Source organism: Gallus gallus, chromosome 5 (assembly GCF_016699485.2).
Source record: "Gallus gallus isolate bGalGal1 chromosome 5, bGalGal1.mat.broiler.GRCg7b, whole genome shotgun sequence".
In the NCBI taxonomy this organism is placed as follows: Eukaryota; Metazoa; Chordata; class Aves; order Galliformes; family Phasianidae; genus Gallus; species Gallus gallus.
This window is the reverse complement of record NC_052536.1, coordinates 47,563,234-47,587,217: the sequence shown is the minus strand read 5'-3', so window position 1 is coordinate 47,587,217 and position 23,984 is coordinate 47,563,234. Positions and strand designations below refer to the sequence as shown.

The 23,984-nt window shown below is 46.7% G+C and overlaps 1 protein-coding gene across 2 annotated transcripts in view; it reads left to right on the top strand.

The window, feature by feature from the left end:
* Positions 1–23,984, top strand: part of CCDC85C (coiled-coil domain containing 85C) — a 102,054-nt gene that overhangs the window by 39,637 nt on the left and 38,433 nt on the right. For both annotated transcript variants that reach the window (XM_421357.7, XM_015287778.4), the window contains exon 2: positions 22,773–22,849. In XM_421357.7, coding sequence (XP_421357.3) covers positions 22,773–22,849 — 77 coding nt within the window. The remainder of the gene's footprint in view (positions 1–22,772; positions 22,850–23,984) is intronic.

Sequence of the window (23,984 nt, the reverse complement as noted above, 5' to 3'; positions counted from 1 at the left end):
CAAAAGGAGTGGCCTCAGCCATAATGAAATTAGCTGGTTTATCTGTGCACACCCAGCACTTGATATTGATAACATATTGTTCTATTTCCTTAGTAACCTGTGTTATGGCAACAACTGCCTGCCTGTTTGCAGCCGGCAGGTAAGGGCTGGGAGGTGGTGACTGCAGCACTGGGGGCAAGGGGAGGTCTGGGGCTGAGGGGCTGCTTCACCAGTAGGGGGGAAAATAGGGGCACTGACCTCCAAACTCCCTGCAGCCATTGTGTGAGATTTGGTCACTGCTTTTGAAGTCACCTGGGCTGCTGTGGGCACCTGTTGAGGAGGGGCTCAACGATGTGGCTTTGTATTGCAAAACAGCAACAACTTGCAAGCCTCAGACTGGTCACCACATGAAAGAGAGTGGTTAACGTGCTGGATTGGACCTTGTTGGACTTGAGTTGACAGCCGACTATTTGTGTAACCTTAGGCAAGTCAGTTCACTCTTCTGTATCATCGTTCCCATTTGTGAAATGTGGATAGGAAGGTTTAACTGAACCGTGAGCTCTCTGGTGGAGGTAGCTTCATTGAGCATTGCCAAGTGGGGCTTTTGAGCTGCAGAGTCGTGGCTGCAGAGGGTGATGTGTAGCTCTCACCTGCCTGGAGCATGTGGGTTTGCAGAACTCATACCTGCTTTAAAGATTTTTAACTTCATGTGTCCTCTGGCCTGCGTTCCTTCTCAACTGGTACTCTGGGCACAGGGTGTGGGGATCACTTGGGCCGTGTGTGCTCCTGGGGCATACTTGCAAAGCAATGTTTTGGCATTCAGGTGCTGCGTTGGTACTTCAGAAGGCTCCTTCAGATGAAATACTTGGCAAATCCACTTCACATCTCTGAAACTGTGGGAAGATTTTTTTAATTGGAAAATCTGGTTCAGCCTCTTCCTAATTTTCAGGAAAGACTGATGGAAGGATTATGACCAGCCCTAATTTTGCAAATGAGGTAAGGAAGCAAAGCTAGTATAATAAAACCACAGGGTAATGTGTCATCTTGTGCCCTGTCTTCACTCACTAGGCACGCTGTTTAGTTGTAATGATGTGTGAACTTTTTTGCAAGTAAATGTTCCGGAATATGTTTTGCCAAAGGAAAGAAACCTCAGTAATACCAGATCTCATGATATCTCCCTGCTGTTTGGGGCATGCAAATTATGGGTGAGTTTCCAATGTGTTAAGTTCCCACAAGCCTAAACTGAATCCTTAAGGAGAAGTCAGTGGGAAAGATGTTTCCAAGACAGCGGTATTTTTTTGTCTAGCCTTGCAAAAAGTCTTTTTTTTTTTTTAATGAGCATCAATATTATTTAACATTCTTCTTCATCAGAGCAAAAAGCATGAACTTTCCCTTTGCAACACTGCTTGCACAGGGGCTGGTGGATTCAGCCTGTTGGGATTAGGTGTCAGGCTCTAGGGATTTTCAAACTGATGTCTTCAAGCTGACTTCTTGACGCTGGGTGACCGCACAGATGTGCATGAAATGGGTTCAGGAGGCACATGGAGCTGCAAGTGCAGCTGTGGTGTCCCAGAGACTGCGATGGCAGGAGGGAAGTCTTGCTGTGGCACCACACCTATATCCAGAGGTGGAAAAGCCTGACCTGCTCATCCTGCCCATCTCCTAGCACTCATGTCAAATTGCCCCTCTGATGTGTGTCATCTTCCCAGGGGCTGTTTTTCCAAACTAGTACTCACCTGATCTGGCTGATAACTGCCACTGTCCTTATTTTTTTTGGTTTCCAAGCATCCCCTTACAGACAGTGAACCAGGCATGAAGTATTTGCCCTATGTCTTTTTCCCAGGTAGACGTTGCTTTAGATGCTGCAGCTGGGTTATGCAATTGCAGCTAGGTGGGGTCGGCCTTTCTTCTGCCAGGGGTAGGAAGGGAAAGTTGTTTTGCTGAGATAAAGTGGGATTGTCTCTGACAGTTTGGTGCATTATACAGCATCCCTTTCTCAACTGTGTTATCTTTTGGCAGTTAGGGATGGCTGTAGCTCTTCAGGAAAGAGGCAGTGGGTGAATCAGGGATTTGGGAATGCATCAGTTTGAACAGTTCCCTGTTCTCCAAAGAAAGGGATTCAGGATGAGCTCTGCATACCCCGAGGATCTGGCAGGAGGCAGCATTGGGGGGTGCTGATCTGCAGCTTTTTGCTGGGTCCTCTTGGCACTGCCCTCTGTACACCTCTCAGGGGGGCTTCTGTTGCTTGCTGGGGCTCTGCCACTGGCTGCTGGTGTCTGCACAGCAGGCATCTTCCCCACATGCTCTCAAAGCTGTCAACACCAAAATGAGAGCAGCGAGTTGGGGACCTGGGAGTACTGGGGATGGCAGGGCTGCCCCGTGGCCCCCAGAGTGATCCACCCAGCACTGCCTCAGGGTCACCTGGCAGGATGGGAGGAATGGCATTGAAAGGGAACAGTTTGTGCTCAGGCATAACAGCCTGACCTGTGGTCTCAGGGCTGAAAGGCAAGAGGACAGAGTATTGCGTTTTCTGGTTTTTATTTGTGCTTTCTTGCCCTTGATAGTGTCCTTTATGGGCAGAAGCACAGACAATTGATTATATCTGTGCATCACTCTGATAACCATTAATTATAATTCACAAAAAGACTTTAAAAAGCCAGTGGTGACACAGTAACTGTGATAAACTCCCTAAATTTTCTTAGAGCTTTGTATACAGAAGGCCCCCTTGCTCTGTCGGTGATCATTAATCCATCAGGTAGGTGTGCAGGACCTTAACAACCTGCTGATCATTACATGCAAACTTGCCAATATTTGTAAAATACTCCATTATTTTGTTTATCCGAGGTATTGGCATTGAGCCTGTCGTTCAGGCATCTGAACATTTAAGATCCTCTTTAAAAATGAAGACAATTAGAGTAAAGGCAAAAAGAAAAAAAGACATCCTTACCCTTTATCCAGTGTCTTAATTAAAACTAATTAGTGAGAGCAAAAGTGTTTGCACTTCATTATATCCGAGCTGACTTGTCAGATCAAGGGACTGTGAGACTGTGAAGAAAATTCAGCTCAGGGATGAGCCCCGCTTGCAGTCTGCTAAGTGGTGTCTGTCGTCCTCCCCTCTCCAGTGAAGCTGTACTAATCTGTCTGAAAGCTCACGCTCCCAAGGGCCTCCCAGTGCTGCAGCAGTGACCTGAAGGAGAGTGTATTACTTGTGTTACTTTGGAGAAAAGCTGAAAGTCAGTTTTTTCCTGGACCAAAAACTCTCTGCAGAAGCAGCGGTTCAAGTGCTTAAAGGGCACCTGAACCAAGAGGGACTTCTGTCCACTGCTTTCATCCTGAACGTGCCCAGCTCAGGGCTGACAGGTCCAAGAGACCTGTTAAACCCGTTGCAAGTGCACAGCTCCTTTGATGGCTATGAGACACGTATTCAAGTTGGCCGTGTTCATCTCTGAGGTAACTTCAGTGACTTTGGTAGAACTAAACCAGGGCTGAATTCACTCCTGCATCTTTATGTTTGCAAGTCAGTTTGGGTGGAATCTACTTCTAAGTATGCCTTACTTTGTGATGCCAGATCTGTGCGCATATCATGTGGCAGCAGGCTCTGTGTACAAAATGCATTGATATGGAGGGTGTATTGGTTTGGGGAGGGCCTTTAGGAGGACCACTGCTTCCCGTCCTAGGTGAGGTTATTTTGAAATGAGTTCAGTGCTTTCATAGAATCACAGAATGGCTTGGGTTGGAAGGGACCTTAAAGATCATCCAGTTCCAACACTCTGTTTTGGGCTGGCTGGCTTACACCCACCAGATCAGACTGCCCAGGGCCCCATCCAACCTGGCCTTGAATGCCTCCGGGGATGGGCACCTGGAGTTCTCTGAACAGCCCATGTCAGGGCCTCAGTGCCCTTTTGTCCCTACTGTTTGTGCTGAAAGGCCATTCCTGAGTCTTGTGCCTCCTTTTCCTGGTTTCTAGCCTAACCGTCTTCATATCTAGTCTGTGTTCATATTTTCATCCCTTTCTGCCTGCTGAATGTTTTGCTTTCTCTACCATCTTGTTGCCCTAGGCAAATGCAGCTAAGTCCTGAAGAACCACAAATCTGTTGATGCGAATCCTGGAATTACGCTATAATTACATCCCTGTAATGCTAATAACAATATCTAACCTTGTGATATGTGCTACAGATGTCATGAGCAATGCTGCAGAATGAATCTTAACCCTTCAGTGTTGTAAAGAGCCTTATTTCCAACTGTTCTCCCAGGAAGACAAGTGCTGATGCTGAGGAGTACGTGTTGTCTCTGTGCGGATGTGCAGCTTGGGCAGTAATGTCCTCCACATCACCTGTGTGTGCCATCAAGCCAGAGCTGCACCTCTCCTGGCATAGGGCAGCCCGTGCACCACAGTTGTGCCAACTCAAGCCTGGCTCCCACCCCCTGATCCCAGGAACAGCAAGGAAGTGATGACCTGGTGCCTGAAGTGAGGGGGCTGGGGTAAGAGAATTGTAGAAGATTCTGAGCTGAAAGGATCATCAGGTCCAACTCCTGGCTCCGCACAGGACCAGCCAGAAATGAAACCATATGTCTGAGAAGGATAAGGAGTCTGAGGCTGTGCTGAGGTCTCATGATACGTAACTGGCCCAGCAGAGCACATGGACTCTGAGCACAGTTTCTTTTTGCTTTCTTTTTAATCATTCCTCAGGTTACTGAGCTGTGCAGTAAGTGCTGTGAAGTACATTGGCAGCAGCAGAATTGTTAATGCTGCTGTGCTGGCAGGTTTGTTACCTTGCACAGTTGGGATGTGAATGCCTCTCCTGAAGTGCTACTGCATTGTCACACACTGTAGTTTCAATTCTGCTCATGCAAATGTCCTGAACTGGGGAGGGGGTCATCAGCTCCAGTTTGGAGCTGGAGTGGTAGGCACTGCTTGCATTGGAGACTTTGGCTGCCCTTGTGCTGGGCAGTTCCAGGGTGGGTGCTGGCTCCCTGTGCCCGGCCACACATCCCATTGGCCCCTGGTTAGCAGCAGGCCTGTAGGTACAGTAGGCTTCTAAGCTCCCAGGTTGCTCTCTGCCCCCTCCTCCCAGTCCCTTGCTCTTCTGCCACTCTTTTTGCAACATTTCCCTGCTACAAGATCCCAGCTGGCTCTGGTATTTTCTGTGGCTGACAACAGCACTTCCTTGCATTTGAGGGAGGAATGAGATACCCTTTTATTTTTGTGGTACTTGTTAATGTGTTCTGCTTGAGAAAGCATTTGTTAAAAGGGTTGAATAGGGTTAGAGAAGATAAATTTGGCCCCTGGGCATGCTGTAGCTTGATGGGCACAAACTTTCTGCATTGCTGGAGTGCCTCCGTCAGAGTCTTGCAGTGTTGTCATATCAAAGGCTGGCATTGGCTACCGCAGCACCATCCACGCTCACTTTTCTCTTCCTTCTGGCAAAACGTTTGCTGGGAAACCATTTGTATTATTTGCCTAATGATCACTAATACTTGAGAGTAGATGTCTGTGCAATGTAGGATTGTACCTCTGAGGTCTCAGCATTTGCCCTCTGGTTTCTTTTCCTAAGAACACAGCCATCTCTGAAAAGATAATAATGAAAAATACTTCACAGGAATCCTTTTCGTTCCCCCTTTTTGGCAGTAACTGGTCCTGAAATTAAGTTCTTAAGACTCCCATCTCAATTGAGGCAAAACTGGAGCCTGGGTGATGAGCAGGATAAGCTCTAGAGGCCCTCATCTCCTTTGTGACTGCTCTCCTGTGTACTTTGGGGAGTTTCTGTCCCAGCACTTGCTTGAGAGGCACATGTTCAGCATTCTCCTCTTCTCACAGTCCTTGGGCTGTCAAAGGCTGCTCTGGGCTCCTGGAAGCAGCTGAGGAAGGCTGGAGCATCCCTGGGCTCTGGTGGTGAAGGACAGCTGGACTCCAGCAAGTTGTATGGGCAAAGTGCAGAGGGCTCCTTGCAGCGCTCTAAGCAGCTCACTGTCATGAAGCAGCCTCCTAGAGCACCCCAAAATAGTGTTAGTCCATCTTGCTTCACATTCACCTTTTTGGACTGAGCCCACCAGGAACAAAGTTTTTGACTTGTGCACGCCATTTTTGAGCAGTGTATTACTCTGCTTTGGAGGGTGTTAGCCTGAGCATCCTTCTGCTGCTCGTGAAGCTTCCAAGCTCTGATAGGTCTTGGCTTCTTTTCTTTTTTTTTTCTTCTTTGGCAAGCAGTTTCTATGCAGTTGCAATCCTACTCTTCCATCACGTTTCAAGACAATGCCTGCTTCCTTTCTAAAGAAGCTATTAGCTTGCATGCTCTGAACCAAAATGTTAGCTCAGCTGTAACAGATGGATGGATATGGGTATCATGTGGCAAGTTAATGAATAATATCTATCACCTAATTTCCCGAAAGTTGGCATGTAATGAGGCTGGTGCCATGATTATTGCCTCTGTAAATCATGACTTTAAGATGATGACAATCCCGCCTGCCCCAAGGATACGGGACAGCCAGACAATGATGTACATTTAATTGCTGTGTGAGAGAGACAATGTGTTAGGGAGCATGCCATTGCTTCTAGATTATCTTCTGCAGCACAGACGTTGGAGGAGATTAGTGCAGATTGGAGGGGGAGGGAGGGCCCTGCTGTGCCTCTTGGTGTTGTTTGTATGTGTTTGTTTCTTTACTTGTTGTGGTCCGTTTGACTCCCAAGTCCGCAGCTCTGATACCTCCTCAGGATGGCAGAAGCATTGAATGCGTCTGGAAAGGGGTTCATCTAGAAAAGCATCTTCAAGTATTGCCCATCTAAACATCTCTATGCTTAGAGATGTTTCCTTTGTGGTGGTTTTTTTTAATGAGTGTTTGGGGATGGATGCTTCCTGGGGCAGAGAGCTGTTGTCTGTCACATGGGAGACCTAAGCCTGGGGGGTTAAAGCTGTCAAATCTCTGCCCAAACCTACTTCCAACACAGGAAATTGCTGTCCATACTTTGTTCCTGCCACAAACCACGGCTGGCCATGAGTTTTTGCCACATTGTCAGCAATTAACTTGTGCACGTCCACTTCCTATTAAGGGGGGGCATCCACGTTGCAGTCCCTCCAAGATGTTCCATTGTGGATCTGTTGACTGAACCCCCCTGAGGTGTCATTGAAGTGCCACACTACAACAGCTGAAAAGGATCCGGCTGGGCTGTGAACAAGTCAAATATTGCAACTGACCTGTGGAAAGTAGTATGGCCTGTCTTTACTTCTGGTTAATCCCGATGTTTTTTACTTAATGCTCTCCTTGCTTGAGAGCTTCAACACATTTATTTCTTCTTTTCATTCTGCCGTGGTCCCTCCAAGGCTCTGATTTGCAAGGTCACAGGCTGGCTGGATGGAGGAGAGCAGTGGCCATGCCGCTGCTCCAGTCCTCTCCTACCCTAAGTGCTTCCAAAGCAGTGTGGTGAGCAGAGGTACGTGCTCAGGGTACCTCATGGCCTTCAGGCTGTGGCCGAAGACCCTCTGCCCTGGAGTCCTGACCATCAGTGCCAGGTTGCCAGAGGAATGGGCTAACAGGCAGCCCGGTGGTGGGACAGTCTGTGCTTGGAAGGGATGCAGGAACATAGTGATGTGGGCTGGAGTTGCTTCCTTGTTTCCTCTTATATCCAGCACCTGCACAGAAATGAACTCATTTGTTGTGGATTGCCCCCTTGTCTGCCTCTCTCCCAGCCCAATTGCTTGGCTCCCAGAGCAGTGAGCACTCACCCTCCTCTGGCCCTGGATTGCAGGGCTACTGGTGAAAACATTTAGGAGTATTTCACTGTTCTTGTGTAGTAAGGCTCCTCTTCTCCAAAGTAGGCAAACACAAACCTGTCAATGATTTGCAGTGTTGTAAGACATTCTCTAACCTGCTGAGGGGGTGGTGTCTGCTGAACCAGTGATGGTGCAGCTCATGGGTTTTCCCAAGCAACATCATTTTCTTCAGCGCAGTTCTGTGCGGTGAATTGGCTGCTGTCGGTCTGGGCTCTGTTTAGCCTTTTTGCCACTAAAGACATTGTAATGCTGATGGAATTAGCGATTGCGTAAGCTGGCTGTCTCTGAGTGTGCTTTGCTGTGGTGTAATGCTCACTTAGGGTTAGGTAGAGCAGGTGGCTGAGCAGGGGACATGACAAAAGTACAGATCTGTAGTCGAGAGACTTGAATTTAACGCACCCTGCAGGAGAACACAGAGTTTGGAGTTTTCACATATTCTCTCTAGCTCAGTAGATTAGAGTGGGACCGTGGGAAAGCTGCCAGGGCTGGGAGTTAAATCCAGCCTTTGTAAATCCTTTCATCTGACTGGAGGATTCAAACAATTGAGTATTACCCCGTATATTATTGTTAGTTGATTAAATTCCTGTTGGTCAACACAAATAGTGCTGCGCAGGCTGTGTTTATGAGATGGAAATTGGCATTGCAAAGCATGTTGTGCAGCAAGGCGGGGGTGACTTTTCCTTTATAACCGTGCTTAGGGTATATTTGAGGGAGAGAGGGTGGGAGAGAGGACAAATCCAGCTGTCCAAACAGCTTCCATGGCTTTCCCTTACACATCTGTGGAGGCTGAGCCCACTGTGAGCCAGGGCCAAGATCAGGCCTCTGCCTTCCTGGCAGCAGGGGTGAGCAGCCTCTGTAGGGGTGTGATAACTGAGCACGAGTATGGGAAGGGTGGGGAGAAGTGGGGGTGGATCGAGCACATATAGCTGGGATTAATGGGATGAAATTAGGTGAAGGAGAAAGTCACCGGGAAATGTTTCCTCAAGGTGAAAGCTATTAGGTTATGGCATGGTTTCTCTGGGAAGGTAATGGGGGCTTGCTTACTCAGATCATGTTTAAATAAGAACAGGAGGAAAATCTTGCTTTGGGGAGACCTGAGAGACTCTCTGTGGACACAGGTCATTTCTGAGACTGGCCTCTTGGCATGGCAGAGGCTTTTGTTGTGCATTGGACTTGGAGAAACTGAGGCTGATGTCTCTACCAGGAAGGAGACTTTGATCTCTTTCTGTATCCCTTCCCTTTGTCTGTGTTCCGCCGTGTTATGGGTATGCAGGATGCTGGGTTCTTTCAACTGACTCATGGATGTGACACTGCAGAGCAAGCAGGGGTCTGTGCTCACAACTTATTCCTGTGAACTCATGCTTTAAAGCTAAAATACTGAATATGCATTCAAAGCTGAATATCCAGAAGTGGCTCCTGCAGTTATCTGTGCAGTTTGAGCAGCTGGGCTGGGAGCAAACCATGGAGGCAGCTTCTGGCAACCCAGAGCTGTGCGTGTTAACTGCCTTTAGGGAGCGGTCAGCCTAGTCCAAAGGGCTTCAGCAAGAGGTAATAAACCTGTTAATGAATAACAGTGGAGGCTGACTGTGTTGCATGGTTTTAATTGTTGAAAGCATCCTCAGGGAAACGTATCCTTAGGTTTGCACAGTCCTTCTGTAAAGCCATAACGTGTATTTGTTTAGCTTGTGGAATCAGAAAGTCTCTTCTGATTGCCTGATCATTGTGGGATTGATCTTATTATCCCTGGTAGACACATGCCTGGGCTGCCCTCAGCTGCCCTGGGCAAGGTGACTGTGCGGTTCTCCCAGGAACACGAGTTTCTCTAACAGCCAGGGACCTGTTGGATGAGAAACTCCTCACTCATGTTCCCCTTGCAGTGGAGTGGCTCAGCATCTTCCCAAAAGATCAGTGCTGGGAAGGGCTGACTTTATAGGGAGCTCCAGAATACCCCTGGGTTAGTGGTAGCCGAGATGATAGCAAAGCAGTTATCAGAGAGATATGAGGATTGACTTGCTCTTTCTAAATGATTGCTCCTACTTGTATTGTACTAACGTTGTACTATTAACTGATTTAAAACAGTTATTTCCTATTGTCTCATTGCATCAGTGCAGCCCAGTGATACGTTTTAATCTACTCCTCTATCTTATTTCTACTTCTTTAATAACATAGTGTCTAAGGTATTATCTAGCCTTTCTTTCCAGGCATTAATTATACGTTTGCTGTATCCACATTCTTAAACTATACCACGTGCTGTTCTGTGCAGGTATCTGGAATCCCTGTTATGCTTAGTTTTAGGTTATAGCATATTTTTGGCTGGCCTACTGCTGTTCCCAGCTGGCCCTGACAAACCATCCACCAGCACAGCATAGCCAACACATTGCACTTGACAGCCCTTTTCCTGTTTAATTTCCTTTTGCAAGCTCCTCCAGCAGGGCTGCAGGTGCTGGCAGAAGACTGCAGGTAGGGAGAGGAGTGTCAGTGCTTTCCAAAAAGAGGATTTCCCTCCACACACAGGCAGTGGTGTGTGATTTGATGGCAAGAAGGGTCTCCTTCATGACCCAATTACTGTTGTTGAACTATATCTCAGATGAAAGCTGGCAGGAGTCAGATTTATGCCTTCTTTATGCTTGACACTGAAGGACTGCACAGTAGAGTAACTGTAAATACTTCATAGTTTTTATGTGTGGCTGTTTTTCCTGGCTGTGCTCAGTCCTCAGAGGTGTATGGAAGACACGCACCTGCCTCCCATGGTCATGCTGCCACTGGAATGTGTTTATCAAAACTGAGTTAAATCACTAGGCATTTGGAACGTGTAATGTTTAACTGCAGTCGGCAGAACAGCGGTGTCAGTCTTGCTGTTTTTCTGAGACTGACTGGAAAGGAGGAACCACGCAATGGAGAGAGGGAAGAGTTATCTCAGCAAATAACCAGAGCCACCACTTGCATGTGTGGTGGTCTCCTCTCCTGAGCCACAATGTGAAACCTGTGCTCTGAAGGTCTTCAGAACTGCTGGCAGAGCGCTGTGTCCCCTTGGTGCTCTGGCCTGCAGTAGAGATCAGCTTCCTCGCTGGGACCCCCACAAGCACTGTGCCCCTGTGAGATCTGCACATCAAGCCAGATAATGGCAGAGTGCACCCATATCCCAAACTGAGCTATGGGTGAACACTGGGAGCTGTGCTGGTGCCTTGCCTACCTGGTATGAGCCACTGGCTTGACAGCAGCAGTTACTTCTGACAAATAGGGAATGATGCAGGGTTTCTTCCTGCAGTGCAGTCAAGCTCCATATCGTTGGCCATAGAAATGTTTGTCTTTGACACCAATGCACACAATCCCCAACTCGAGAAGAGCTTAGTGTGCAGGGATTTCTACGTTCCCCAGTGATTGCCTTAAGCCATAGGATTGTGGCTATTTTAGGCTTTCTCTGAGGTTCTAATAGAAACTTCATCCTGAGCTGAAAATTGCATGAAATTGGATACATTTCCATTAAAAATGCTCTCTTGATAAATCAGCATTTCACCATGAAAAAATGTGTTATGTAAAAAAAATAAATAAAATAATAAAAAATTCCCAACCAGATGTATTCCCACGTAGCACGGCTGGAGCAGGTGCTGCTGTGAAACCAGGTGTGTGCTGGGCAATTGAGCAGGAGTCTCCTCTTGGCCACCCCAGGTGTGACCTGGGGCACTGCAGAGATTTTTGTCTTTGCTAATCCTGGGGAAAGCCTTGCGATGGTTCTTCCTTCACCCCCGTGCAAACCCTGAGCTGGAGCTCAGCTGGCCTCTGAACCAGCGACTGTGATCCCAGTTTCTGTTGCTCTTGTTTGCTTGTTTTTTTTTAATTAGCTCTTGCAGTGTTTCGCACTGTCCGGCTTTTCTTCAGCTGTCACTCTCGCCCTCCACCTCCAGTAGCAGATCTTTGAGCCCAGCCTGCAGCCAGCATCGCTGCCAACTTGTGGGGGTGGGGATGCTGAATTCCTGGGCATACAGAGGTTGTGCCGCCGGCCCCCTGGCTGGGAGGGCTTTGATCTCGCTCCAGCCTTTTCCCACCGAGGCATCATTTTTGAATGAGTTTCTGCTTTCAGCCCCGTCCCATGCAGCAGACAAAGGGGGCTGGGGGAGGAGGGGGAGGGAAGGCTGTTTACCCTCATCAGGAATAGTCAAGCAGCCTGAGTCAATAGAGCCTATTTTTCATTAACCTAATCATTAGTTTTTTCTCTCTGCCAATTAAACCTTTCCTCTCGGTAATGCAAAGGGCATCGTTTGCATCTACGAGATTTTTTTTTTTAAATGGGGGGGCTCCCTGAGCATCACGGGGGTATCTGAGGACTGGAAATTAAAGTTTAATTTCTCTCTGGGCTCAGCAGAAGAGGAGTTTTGAGGTTTAATTATCACCCAGCTTGGATTCCTGACAGTTGAGGACCGTGTTGGAGAGGCTGGTTTCCATTGTGTGGAGCGGATAATTATGCAGTCCTCTCCCAGGCTCGCTGAGTTTATTGTCCAGAAGAATCTTCCCAAGCAAAGGGGGGAGCAAATTTACAATCAGAAATGTGTTTTCAGAGCCTGCATGAGTTTCAGCTTGATGTTAACAGAGAAAGACCTTTGCAAATATTTGAGATCTTTGGTGTTTATACACATTTACAACAAAAACATCAGTGTGCCTTATAATCAGTCTTTTCCCCTGCAGGTTGCTTAGGAAGTAGTTCTGTAAGCTCAGGAGAGCCCTTCTGCAGCTGGACTGCTTTGTGCTATTGCTTTCTAAGCAGAATTCCTTCAAAGGCGGTTGGAATTTGTGCATAAAGCCTACCAGCCCATTTGTATGTACAGCGTTGAATATAAATTTACAGCCGTCTGAAACTGGGTAGGGCTTCTTACCTGGGAGGTAATGCTAATGTGTCCAGGAGAAAATGCTTTTGGATTCAAACAAATCTAGAAGTTCAAAGCAAAACTCCTTTACAACTGTTCCGTTTCACAGGGCTTTGGATTAACCTGATGTCTTCTGTACAGGCTTTTGAACTATTTGTGATTGGAGGTTTGTCATAAAATTGAAGAAACTCAGCAAAGGGCTTGTCAAATATGCTGAAGTTTTAAGCAACAGCAGCAATCCCCCAAGATGGGGGAAATCTGTGTGCATCTGTGTGAGCTCAGATCTGGAGAGAAACATTCTTGTTTAGGTGGGACACAACTGTCTTCACAGCCTTCTCCAGGCCCTTCTATTCTCACAGTGCCCGCAAACCTTGACTGTGGTTTGGCTGTTCTGCTGCTGAGGCTGTTTCCAAACCAACGTGGGTTCTTGGCATTCCCCAGCTTGCCTGCATTCATTGAGCCCCTCTCTTTGGGACAGAGGCCATATGTTGTTGCTATAATCATACTGAGCCTGGTGCTTGTTGGCCTTCTGTGATTTAGGATTACTGATTTCTGTGGAAAAGCTGGAAATGATAACTCCTAAAGATGACAACTCTCTTTTCTGACAGAACTAACTCTGAAATGTCTAACAGTATTTTAAAGCAGCCAACTGTTTCCAGTAGAACCTTTTTATTGCCTGTATCCCGTTGGTATCCCAGGGTCCTAAGCCAGAACTTATTCTCTGTGTGCCTTTACCTGCTCTTCTTTCACCTTTCTTTGCCAGCCACTGTGCAATTAGGTGAGAATTTCTGCAGGAGATGGAAAATGAAAATGTTTGGATGGTTTCAGATTATTGGGTCTCACGTGCCAGTCAAAGACTTAGTGATTTGTTTTTTTCTTTTAAATTATTGTGGTATTTGCTTTCTGGAATTTAAGTGAAATAGCCGTAGATTTTCTCATGTGTGGTGCATTCAGGATAGTCATGGAGAACAGAACTGAAATGCTGTTGGGTCACCAAACCCATCCCTTTGCTTCAGGGCAGACCCAGCAGTACCTACACTGCTCCCAGCAGGTGTCTATGTAACTTGTTCATGAAAGCCATCATCAGTGGCAGTTTCAACCACCCAGGGCCATCTCTTGCAGCCCTTCTGTATCCCTGTTATTAGAGAGCTTGTTCTCCCTGGGCAAACACAGAGAGCAATTTGTTTGCTTCTTCTTTTGATGATCATTTACATGCTTGAATCCGTTACTATGTCTTTGTACAGTCACTTCTTCTCCAGGCTAACCAGTCTGCGTTCCTTTGGGCTCTCCTGCTAGATTATGCTTTCCACACTCTGATCCTCCTTATTTTTCCCTGAATTCATTCTAACTAGTCTGCCTGACTCCTGAAGCGTGATGCCTAAAAGTGGACGCACATCTGTATTCAAGATCCTTAGCAGCACTGATGAAGGAGGATTATTTTCTCAGTTTCTATAGGGGTTCTTGCTTCTGCATCACAGTACAATCCCACGTACTGCTTTTACTGGATCATGACATGGACTCTTGTCCATGTTACAAATTGCAAGAGTCCCCGGCATGCTTTTCCACAGGGCTGCTATGCATGAGGACTTGAGGGATGCTGCCACAAAACTGTAGGTCCAATGGAGGCTTTGGACATTGTAGGTTGGCTGTGTATGGTGGGTCAGCCTTTAGTTGCTGTTGTATGGACAGGGACAGGGTCTACTATGACAGTAGCCCAGTTGAGGTGGGAGAGATTGTGTTTTGGATGTGGGAGGGAGGAATTAGTCAACTGGACTGACATAAGTGGAGATCAGTACAGCGTGTACCCTTACTGTCAGGAATTCTTCCCTTTCGTCATCTTGTGGATTGCTGGAGGCTGCAGCATCTGTTGAGCTGCACTCAAAAGGAGTGGACTCCTCTTTCTAAAGCATTCACACCATCCCAAATGTTTTGAGTCCTTAATAGCCAGTAGTTTTGAGTCGTAGAAGCCACTAATCGGCTTTGGGGCTTTTTTTAACTGGGTCACGTGACTGAGTTACCAAGATTAAAGCAGCACGAGGAAGGAAAAGAGGCTTAAACAACTCAGGGTGCCTGGCAGGTCATTTTAACCTTTTCATAATCATTAAAGCTGCAGAATCCCATTAGCTGTGAGGGACTTGCAGCCCGAATGAGTGCTGTTGACACAACTTTATGTTCACCTCTCTCTTGCCCCAAGGAAGAGTCCAGCCCAAGTAGTTCATATGATCTGGTCATGTCAATGGAAAGATTTGTCTGTTCCCTTCTGTACATCAGTGATGTCTCTTGTACCAATGAGAAGCCATACATGGGTCTCTCCAATGTGGGGGATTTAGCTCTCAGTATCTAAAATTAGTCCCTCTTGGAAGATCCTGCATGGGCCATACTGTGGTAGATCAGCCTTTGTCCATCTGTAGCAATAGCAGAGAGGTATAGGATAAGAAAGATTATGATGATCTCCTAATTCACTGTTTTGGCACTGGACAGTAGGCTGTGACTGTGCTGGATTTGGTAGCAGCAGATCTTGCACTGTTTCAGTATTGCCCTGACCATGGGAAGTGAACGTTTTTGATTGAATCTGTATTGACTAAGGAATGGGGCAATCGAACATCCTCCAGTCTGCTCATGCTGCTTACGTTGCCTTCTCTTCAGTTTTCCACTTGCAGGTTTTCATGAGCACAGCATCACCTACAGTAGTCAGTCAGATCTTGCCCTGTTCTTACAGCTTCTGCATCTTTTGTTGTCTCCCTTCTTATCAGCCAGTAAGCACTGACATAGTAGTGCTGGTACCACATTCCGGAAGGGGAGAATCACGCTCATCCACCTAAAATTTGGATGTTCTTCTGTTCTCTTTGAAATTGTTCTATTCATACTTGTGCAGTCCGTTGAGCCCATCCACATGGTTGGACAGCAAATGGCATCTTAAAGAGGCCAGGCAAAACCTGAAATCTGCCCACTGTTGCAGAGCTGTGGTGGGTGCCTCACGTACTGCAGCACCTGGAACTGATCCACTGAGCACCTGCTGCCTCTGACAGTGCAGAGTTTTCTATGCACAGGACAAGCACACTGCAGGTCCTGTAAATCAGCTTCCCTCTGTTACACATACACCAGTCAGAGCTGTCTGGCTGTGCATGTATTGGACATGAATATTTCTAGCACTGTTTGCATCTAATTATAGTCCATCCACTTTTGCTTGAAAGCTCAGTCTGAGGCTGAACCTCACATCCCATGCTGATTGTTCTCAGAGTATTGTCCACAATTAGGCATTAAAACACAACTTGTAAAGCAAACACAAATCTTTTGCTGGGTTGTTTGCCTTCAGAATCTCTGGAGGATAGAAAGAAAGGTTTCCCTGGGAAGCCTGGGCAAACAGTAGTGACTGATCCTTGTGGCTGAGCTGGGCTGTGCAGGCAGTGGGAACAGGTAGATGATTTTGCTGAGAAATTTGGGAATCAGTGCACCGTTTTTTTCCTATAGAAAGACAACAAAATGTTTTACCATTCTCCTGTATAGGGATGTAATTCATACAGCAAGATAAGACTCTCTCTTTGCTGCTTTATTTCCCCCTTTCCACTAAGCAGGTTGTACAGGTTGCATGGGTTAGTAGCGGGGTGCAAGTGCTCTCCAGTGGCTCCTGCGTTGCTTTGAGGTGATAGAAGGGTGGCCCCTGTGAAGATTGTAACGTAAAGGTCACCCAGGTGAAGAAGGAGATATGGGCAGGCACTTTCAGAAGAGACAAGACGGCTCTCTCCTGGCTGCTCTGCCATGCCAGGCACACGCTCCTCCTTTCCTATCAGCTGCGTCCTAATGAAATCCTGATAAGGTATCGGGAGCTCTCGAGCTGCTGTTGACAGTGGCAGTGGGCAGATGTTCCGCTGTGCAGGAAGGTGATGTCATGGCTGAGAGTCGCAGCAGTGAGCAGTGAAATCCAAAGTCGAAGAGACCTTATCAGACTTGTACAGACTGCCTGTAGGCTGCTAAGCTCCCAGACAGGCCTAATGAACTGGAACTGAATTGGGAGCATGGAGTCTTGGAAAACTTCTGAGCTCATAGCTAGAGACTCGCTTGGAAACGTTAATTAAATAGCTCCAGTGGCATATGTCCCATCATCCTGCCTGAGCAGTGCTTAGCAGCACAGCCTTGTTGTCAGCACACCCCCACTGATGTGGGGTGGTTAAAAAAGTGCGTGTTAATCTGAGACTGGATTTCTGTGTTATTTGGGGTTGACAGTGCACTCCTCTATTGTCTTAAATGGTGTTTTGATACCTACTCAGTGCTTGAGATATCACCTGTACTTTAGCTGCATGAGGTCTGATCGTACCAGTCTTACTCAGACAGGTGTCACCGTGGGTTGCATCAGATGTTCTTTTCCAACCTACATGATTCTGTGGTTCTATCAGTGGGTTTTAATGGTAAGAGCAGAGAGATGGGGGCTGTCTAGGAAAAATCAGGGGTTATGATTTTGTCCACCTCTAGAAGTTTTCTATAGTGACAAGGTATAAAAAGATGTGAGTTTCATCTGCTTCCCAGCTGGTCTGAGAGAGCCTCATTGCCTTAATAAATCACCTTCTTTACAAGATGTAACCGCTGGCCCATTTTTCAGCCTGCTTGTGTGTGTCAAAAAGCAAAGCCAGCAGGGCTATAAGAATCTGAAATATTGTGCTGAAGAGTAGAGGTGTGATAACAAAACTGCTGACAGTGAAATGTTTTATTGAGCACAGATGAAGATCTTTCTGTGAGATGATCTTTAGTGGAAGGAAAGGAAGAAGGAACACCCAACATCCCATCACGTGAGGGAGAATGAGGCAGCTGGTGGTGAGATATAAGACTGACAGGACATCTCTCCTTCCTGTGTCTTTCTTCCTCAAGTCTGGGAGAATCCCCTTATGGTCACTACTTTTGGTGAGGGGTGGAAGGGTCTTATTGGCAGGACAGTGACAAAGCAAATAGAGCTGTGCTTTGCTTTTGTAAATCCTACTTGTAAATGTATCTCCTGGGGAGGAGGAGGAGGCCATTTTGCTTTGCCCAGGCAGGGTGCAGGTGCTGTGACTGAGGCAGCTGGGGGGCTGTGGAGCATCCTTGTTCCAAGGAGTGCAATGTTAACATCTTCTTGCATCTCTGTTATGAACTGTGCTAAGTAAAGCCATTGCATTTTTTGCATCTATTCAAGTGCCAAAGTAAGGAAAGCTTTGGTATAAGGGCTTAAATAAATGTGGTTTGATCCCAACCACGTTGCTACAATGCAAGCGTCTGCTCTGCGTGCTCGTGGTTTTGAGAAATAACATAAGTGGAAATAAAAACATTTGTTACTGTCAAAATAAATGCATAATTCATCTTACTTACCCCTCAGACAGTTTCCTCTGAAATCTCAAATGAGGATCAGAAGGGCTCCAGTGTTTCTGACTGTTTTCTAAAATGATGCTGCTCTGTGCTCTGCAGGCTGAGGGATTGTTTTGATTGTTGAAACAGTTTCTAATTTCTGTTTTAAAAAAGCTTCAGGAGCCAGGCAGTTCCTGCCCATCAAAGGGCATTTAGTTAAAACAAGGTAGAGTGATTTGTCTTGCCTCAATTTAGCTGTAATGAGTATTAAGTGGTTTGTCTACGTGGAGAGAAGTTATTCAGCTAGATTACATCACAGTTGATTCCAGATGGAGTGCGTTTTTTAAGACGGTAAATCTTGAGAGTGGTGGATAATAACAGTAATGCTCCTTCATGGGCTGGAATGCAACTCCTTTACCTCTCACGGAGATAATGTGAGGAGCTACATCCAATTAGTTCTTCAAAGGCTCTATAAAGAAACAGGACTTCAGGTTTTACAGCTCTGCGAACAGTTTAGCTTGAAGCATTTACGTTGTGTAAGTGAGCAATGGCTAATTATGGCACTCTTGATAGGAGTTCTGTCAGTGTTGCTTGTTGGCTGCCTGCAGAGGTGCTATGCTGGGGCCAGCCCTGGCCTCCTTCTGCTAAGGGGTGCTCCAGGAGTGGTGGCCAGGCTGATGTGTGCAAGGGTTGTGGATGGGAGATGCAAGGTTTTGAGGGGAAATTCTGTCTGGTGCCATCTGGTCGACTGGTTGGACAACATTGACATCCAGTCAGTAGTTGGACTGGATGGTCCAATGGTTGGACTGGATGATCCTGTGGGTCTTTTCCAACCTTAGCAATTCTATGATTCTATGAACTAAGGCAAATGTTGCTCTTATAGCTGCAGCCCATGACCTTGAGGAGTGTGAGAAGAGGACCATTTTGGTCTTGCTGTCATCTCATGCTAGCTGACCAGACACACTCCTGAGAAGTTCTTCTCATGTGTCCTTGGCTTCCATCCTTAATAATGTACTTCTTCATTGTGCCATGCATTCACAGAGCTGTGTCCTACCCTGCCACATGGGGTCGGACATAGTTAGGCCTCTGGCAATGCACCAGCAGGTGTGGGTGGGCTCAAAGTGGGTGCCATGTTGTTCTGTGAGGTGATGGCACAGTTGCATGTGCCAGGGGTCTGGCTCATGCTGCCAGGGAGAAAGCTCTCGGGCTGAAAGCGCTGCATTCCTCAGGGCTGACAGCAGGCTTTGACAAGGTGCAGAGACCATTCATTTTCCTAATCATTCCTAATGATGGGAATGAGGGGGTCCAAGTTGCCAACATTCCAGCTCTGCTGCCTCTCTTGGGTGGGTCAGCGGGGCCATCCTCACCCCACCCCACGGCTGTGAGGGAGGCAGGCAATGGGGGGAACTCACTGATAAGAGGAAGGTCAGAAGCAGAAGAATGCTGGGAATGTGTTTCTTGATCTAACGTGGGAGAGTCTCTGCCTGGAGTGTTACTGTCTGCTGTCATGGGATTCTTTAAACCTGAGATCAAGATGTAAGTGGCTCGTCTGGTGCCCACCTCAGCACAAGCTGGCCCAGAAGATGGAGACTGTCCATCTCCTAGGGTACGGTGAGGATGGTGGTGGTTCTGAGCACTGTTTCTCAGCCTTTGCCTGAAATGGAGCATCTTCTGCTGACAAAAGAGCTAAGTTGATTTTTTTTTTTTCCTACTTAAATTTTCTATTGCTGTGATGTGCTTTTTCTAACTGAGATCAGACACGGTTTGGGGTTGGATAATGTTGAGTGAGGAATTCTAGCAAGTCTCAGAGAAGGTTTTTAAGGCTAAAGGTAAGGTTGCCTCCCCAGCATGTCCAAGGAATACCTTTTTCTCTGCAAAGGATTTGAAAAAAGTGAGAATTTTTTTTCCCTGTTTCCTTTTCTTAGGCAGCTATGGCCAATCTTTTGGTCACTCCTTGTAGCTCTAAAGACCTAAACACAGCAGCTTCTGTGTCACTATTCAACCATTTAACATTAACTCTGTATAGATGTTAGCAGTGCTAAAGCCACCACATGAAGAGCGTTGCTAGTGAGGCTCAGGGTGTGAGCCTTTACTTTGAGCCATGTACCCCTGTGCTGGAGGGTAGGGGTGCCAATAACAACCTCCTCCAGCTTCTCTGCCTTTTGAGGGCACAGGATGGAGAGGAGGGCTCAGAAGTAGTTCCTGTAAGCTGTTGTTATTGCTGTTTACACACAGCGTGGCATAGAGTTCCGTATGTGGCACAATCAAAACGTGAAGCAGTGATAAGAGATTGCCAAAGGAGTGGTGGGGGCACTGCTGGTTGTGAAGTGGACTTGAACTGCAAGCAGGAGAAAGGCTCAGTACAGACTGATTGTTCTGGAGATTGTGTGTGTGACCTGCAACACGTACAGATCTATAGCACTATCTAACATTTTTGCACTTGTTTATGCAAGTGTTGCTGTGTGTGCAAGGTGTGCACTCATGGACTATGCTCAGTCCATACCTCTGAGACCCCAGAAGGTGTGTAGTCAGTCCTTTGACACTGCTTTGAATCCTTCCTTGGAGCTGGGTGCCCTGATACTCTGAGGTGAGTGTCAGGAGCCGATGCATTGAGATCACTCCATTCACTGCATGAAGGTGCTCACCTCTGCTGCACGTACTTCTTGGTGAAGCTGGAGCATAGCACAGGAGGACAACTTATCTGGCCAGATGTGCAGATGGAGATCCAGCACACAAATGAAAGAGGTGGGGTCTCAGCACATCTTTTGATGGAGCTTGAGGCTGTTCTGGGCGCTGTTTAGCCAAATGGGCATTACTGGGCTGAGCAGTGAGTACAGAAGAGGTGAAACTGTGCTCTGTGAAGTCCTTAAGGATTTTAAATTCCTCATCACCCTAATGGAGGATGGGGTCATTACTAATTCAGCGAGTTCTTGAAGCTAGTGCTGAAATCTCGCTGACTAAAGCAGAGATCTTCTGCAGCATTTTATTCTGCATTTCTGTATGCATGACTAAACTCATGGCACTGTTTGCATGAGACCTCAGCTGGGAAGGCGCTGTGGATCGATCACACGACCTGCTTTGTTTGCCCTCTTTTCCTGGCATCTGTGGACCCCGTTCGTGGTTGAGCTTTTGTTGGGCAGACAGTTTGCCATCTCTGCGGCTGAAGGCGATGCTGTTGTGAGCCTTTTGGCCACTTAAACCATTCACTGAACTTACACAGCTCCCTATGGTGTCTTCTTATGCTTTTTTTTATGAGGATTTATTTGGATTTCCTGCTTTTGTACAAAGCATTATCAAAACAAAGCCGTGAACATGTTTCCTCTGAGATAGCGTGTGCTGGAGTTGGGCACTTTACTCCGATGGGTCCCGCTGTTCCTTTATGTGTGGTTTGGCTCTTGTCTATGGTAGAACTTCTCCAAGCATGTTCCAGTTTTTCTCTCGACTGGTCAAAGCGCTCTCAGTGCTTACTGGTAGCTTGCCTGCTAGCTCTTCTGCAAAACTGCCTGAAGAGTGGCCAAGGAAGTGCATTCAGGCTTGCGCTGAGTGCCTTTGGCAGGTGCTGGCACAGAGGAAGATAAGCCTCTTGGCACAGTGCGAGCCTAAACCTTACACATGTGCATGTGCACGTGTTTCTGTGTGCAGGGATGTAGCTGAGGATGCCTGCTGACCGTGCCGAGCTGGTCCGGAATGGAGCCGGCAGCAGCCCTGTGCTGTGTAACGCTCTGTTTCTCTCTGATTCATGCTCAGCGTGAGGTCCTTTGGCTGAATAGTGGCTTTTGCAGTCATTCCATAATAAATGAAATGAGGGAAAGCATAATTCCATTTCACAGGGCCCTTTTAGCAATGCAGAGATTGTTCAGGTTTCTTTTTCATATGCTAAAGCTGCAAAACTCCCTCCTCCTTGTTCTCCTGCTGTAACAATTCACAGCCTCCGCTCCCAAAATTACTACAGGTGGATGGAGGGAGCTGGTGCAAACTGTTAAGCTCTAAAGAAAATGGCTAAAAGGCTTCTCCTGGGTTCTTTTAATTCCTTCCCTGTAAAATTAGCAGATGTATTGGTTCAAAGCATATTTCAGAACAAAAAGCAGATGTTTTGGGTAGCAGTAAGCCCCCTGCAAAGACATTTGGGAAGTTATTTCTGCTCCAGGTCACCCTCACTGATGTTGCTGTCTTACTGTCAGGGTAAACTGGCCATTCAATTTCTTCAGGGTGAAAATTGCCGTCCTACGTGGGGTTGTGCTGTACCTTGCTTTCCTGCTTCTGTCGTATAGTCCCACTAGAAAAAAGAGGTCTTATGTGTAGGCGTTTCTGCTGTACGCTTCAGGCTGTGTATGCTTCGGCTCGGAGCCTGGCTGTATGCCTCACACCCTGTTACTGTGCTGGGAACTCTGGCACAGATCTTCTTATTTCTGTGATTTTTTTTTCAGTTGGTTTTGAAAGAAAAAAGTGTATGTTTAAGGGTTTGGTTCATTTGGACCTCCGAAGTGGCATCTTGTTTTGTCCTTGAGTGTTTTGGTGCATTTTAGATGAACGAGCACATCTTTCAAAGCTCAGAAGTTATTTGAGAAAAATTATGAGACTCCATCTTTCAGCCTCACTGTCCTTCCTTTTTTCCCCTTCCCCCAGACTGGTGGCACTGATGCACTCACAGAAGGAATTGCTGTTACTGAAGCTCGGCTCTTGAGTGGGAAAAAAACCTTTTGGTGGAGTCCCCTTCTTACCCATCATGCTTGTAGTCATTAGTTCTTTCCCAAACTTGTGTTCCACAGGGGAAAGAAATGCCTTGCCATGTGACAGCACTTACCTGTAACACAAGAAATTGAAATATATCTCTTCTTTTTTCCAATAGATTCATCTTCCAACTACATCAGACAACTTGAAACGAAAGTGAAACTGCTGGAGGATGACAACAAGCTTCTCTCTCAGGTAGGTTATTTACTTGCTAATAGGTATTAATGTGGCCTCAAGCTCTGTTCTCCGGTTTCTGTGTAATTGCCTGCCCACCTGAATTCAGCAGGGATTTCTTACAAGGTGAAGAGCATAATGCTATGAATTCCCTGATAATGGAACTTGGTCCTCTGTTGCTATCCACCTTCTGCAGTAATGCTACCTCAAAATTGGCTATAGAGGAGAAAAAAAAAAGTAAATTCTCTGTTAGTGTCCCTGTGTGTGTTGAGGAGTACAGCTGGATATGCACAAAGGGTGGGCAGGGGGGCTCTGCTGGCAGCAGCAGTACACGCGCTGTGCTTGCACGTGGACACCTCCATGCAGTATGAGGCTCTGGCGTCGCCGGTGTCCTTGCTGCGGGATTTTGCCTTGCTTGCCCATTTACATTTGCTTTTATCTTGTTGAATGAGAAGGCTGTAGTAAAAGAGCAGCCTTGGGAGTAGTTCTGTGCAGTGCTGGCTCCCAGCTTTTATTTGTGATCTCGCTGAAAGCAGAGCAGACATCTTCAAAACTGGCACTTTTTGCTTGCATCCATCCTTCAAAGTCTACTCCACGTGCCGCTGGGCTTTTGATCATTCCTTGTGCTTACTTACCTATATATAGGAATGTCAAGCAGTGGGAAGAAAACAATCCTTCTGTTTGATATGTCCCCTGGATCTCCTACAACACAGCACTCCATGTAACAAAGGGCAGCTCTGCTGAAATCAGTGAAGAGCTGTCTATTTAAACCATCAGAAGAGTTCCCCCTTTTTTCCCTGTTCTCTGCATCTTTTCACTGTTGCACTGTTCTACCTCCCTGGCATGTTAAACGTTTTTTCCATAAACTTTGCTTCTTACTTCAAGTGCTGTTTCAGAATAGTCCAAAACTTCTTTGTCAGTTGTTTTCTTTTTTTTTCTTTGTGTTTCACTGAGTCTGAAACACAGACTGCCCTGATATCTTTATTTTGTTCTATTTCCAAAATATTCCTGTTAAACAACACAATATAAAAGAAGGCTATGTGCTTACTGAAATGTCAATACATTCTGGTAAGTCATAATTTGATTGAAATCCACATTTTGACCAGACTGTGAGCTTTTAAGAAATTGCCCCAAGTGTCACGTTTCCTTATTGGTA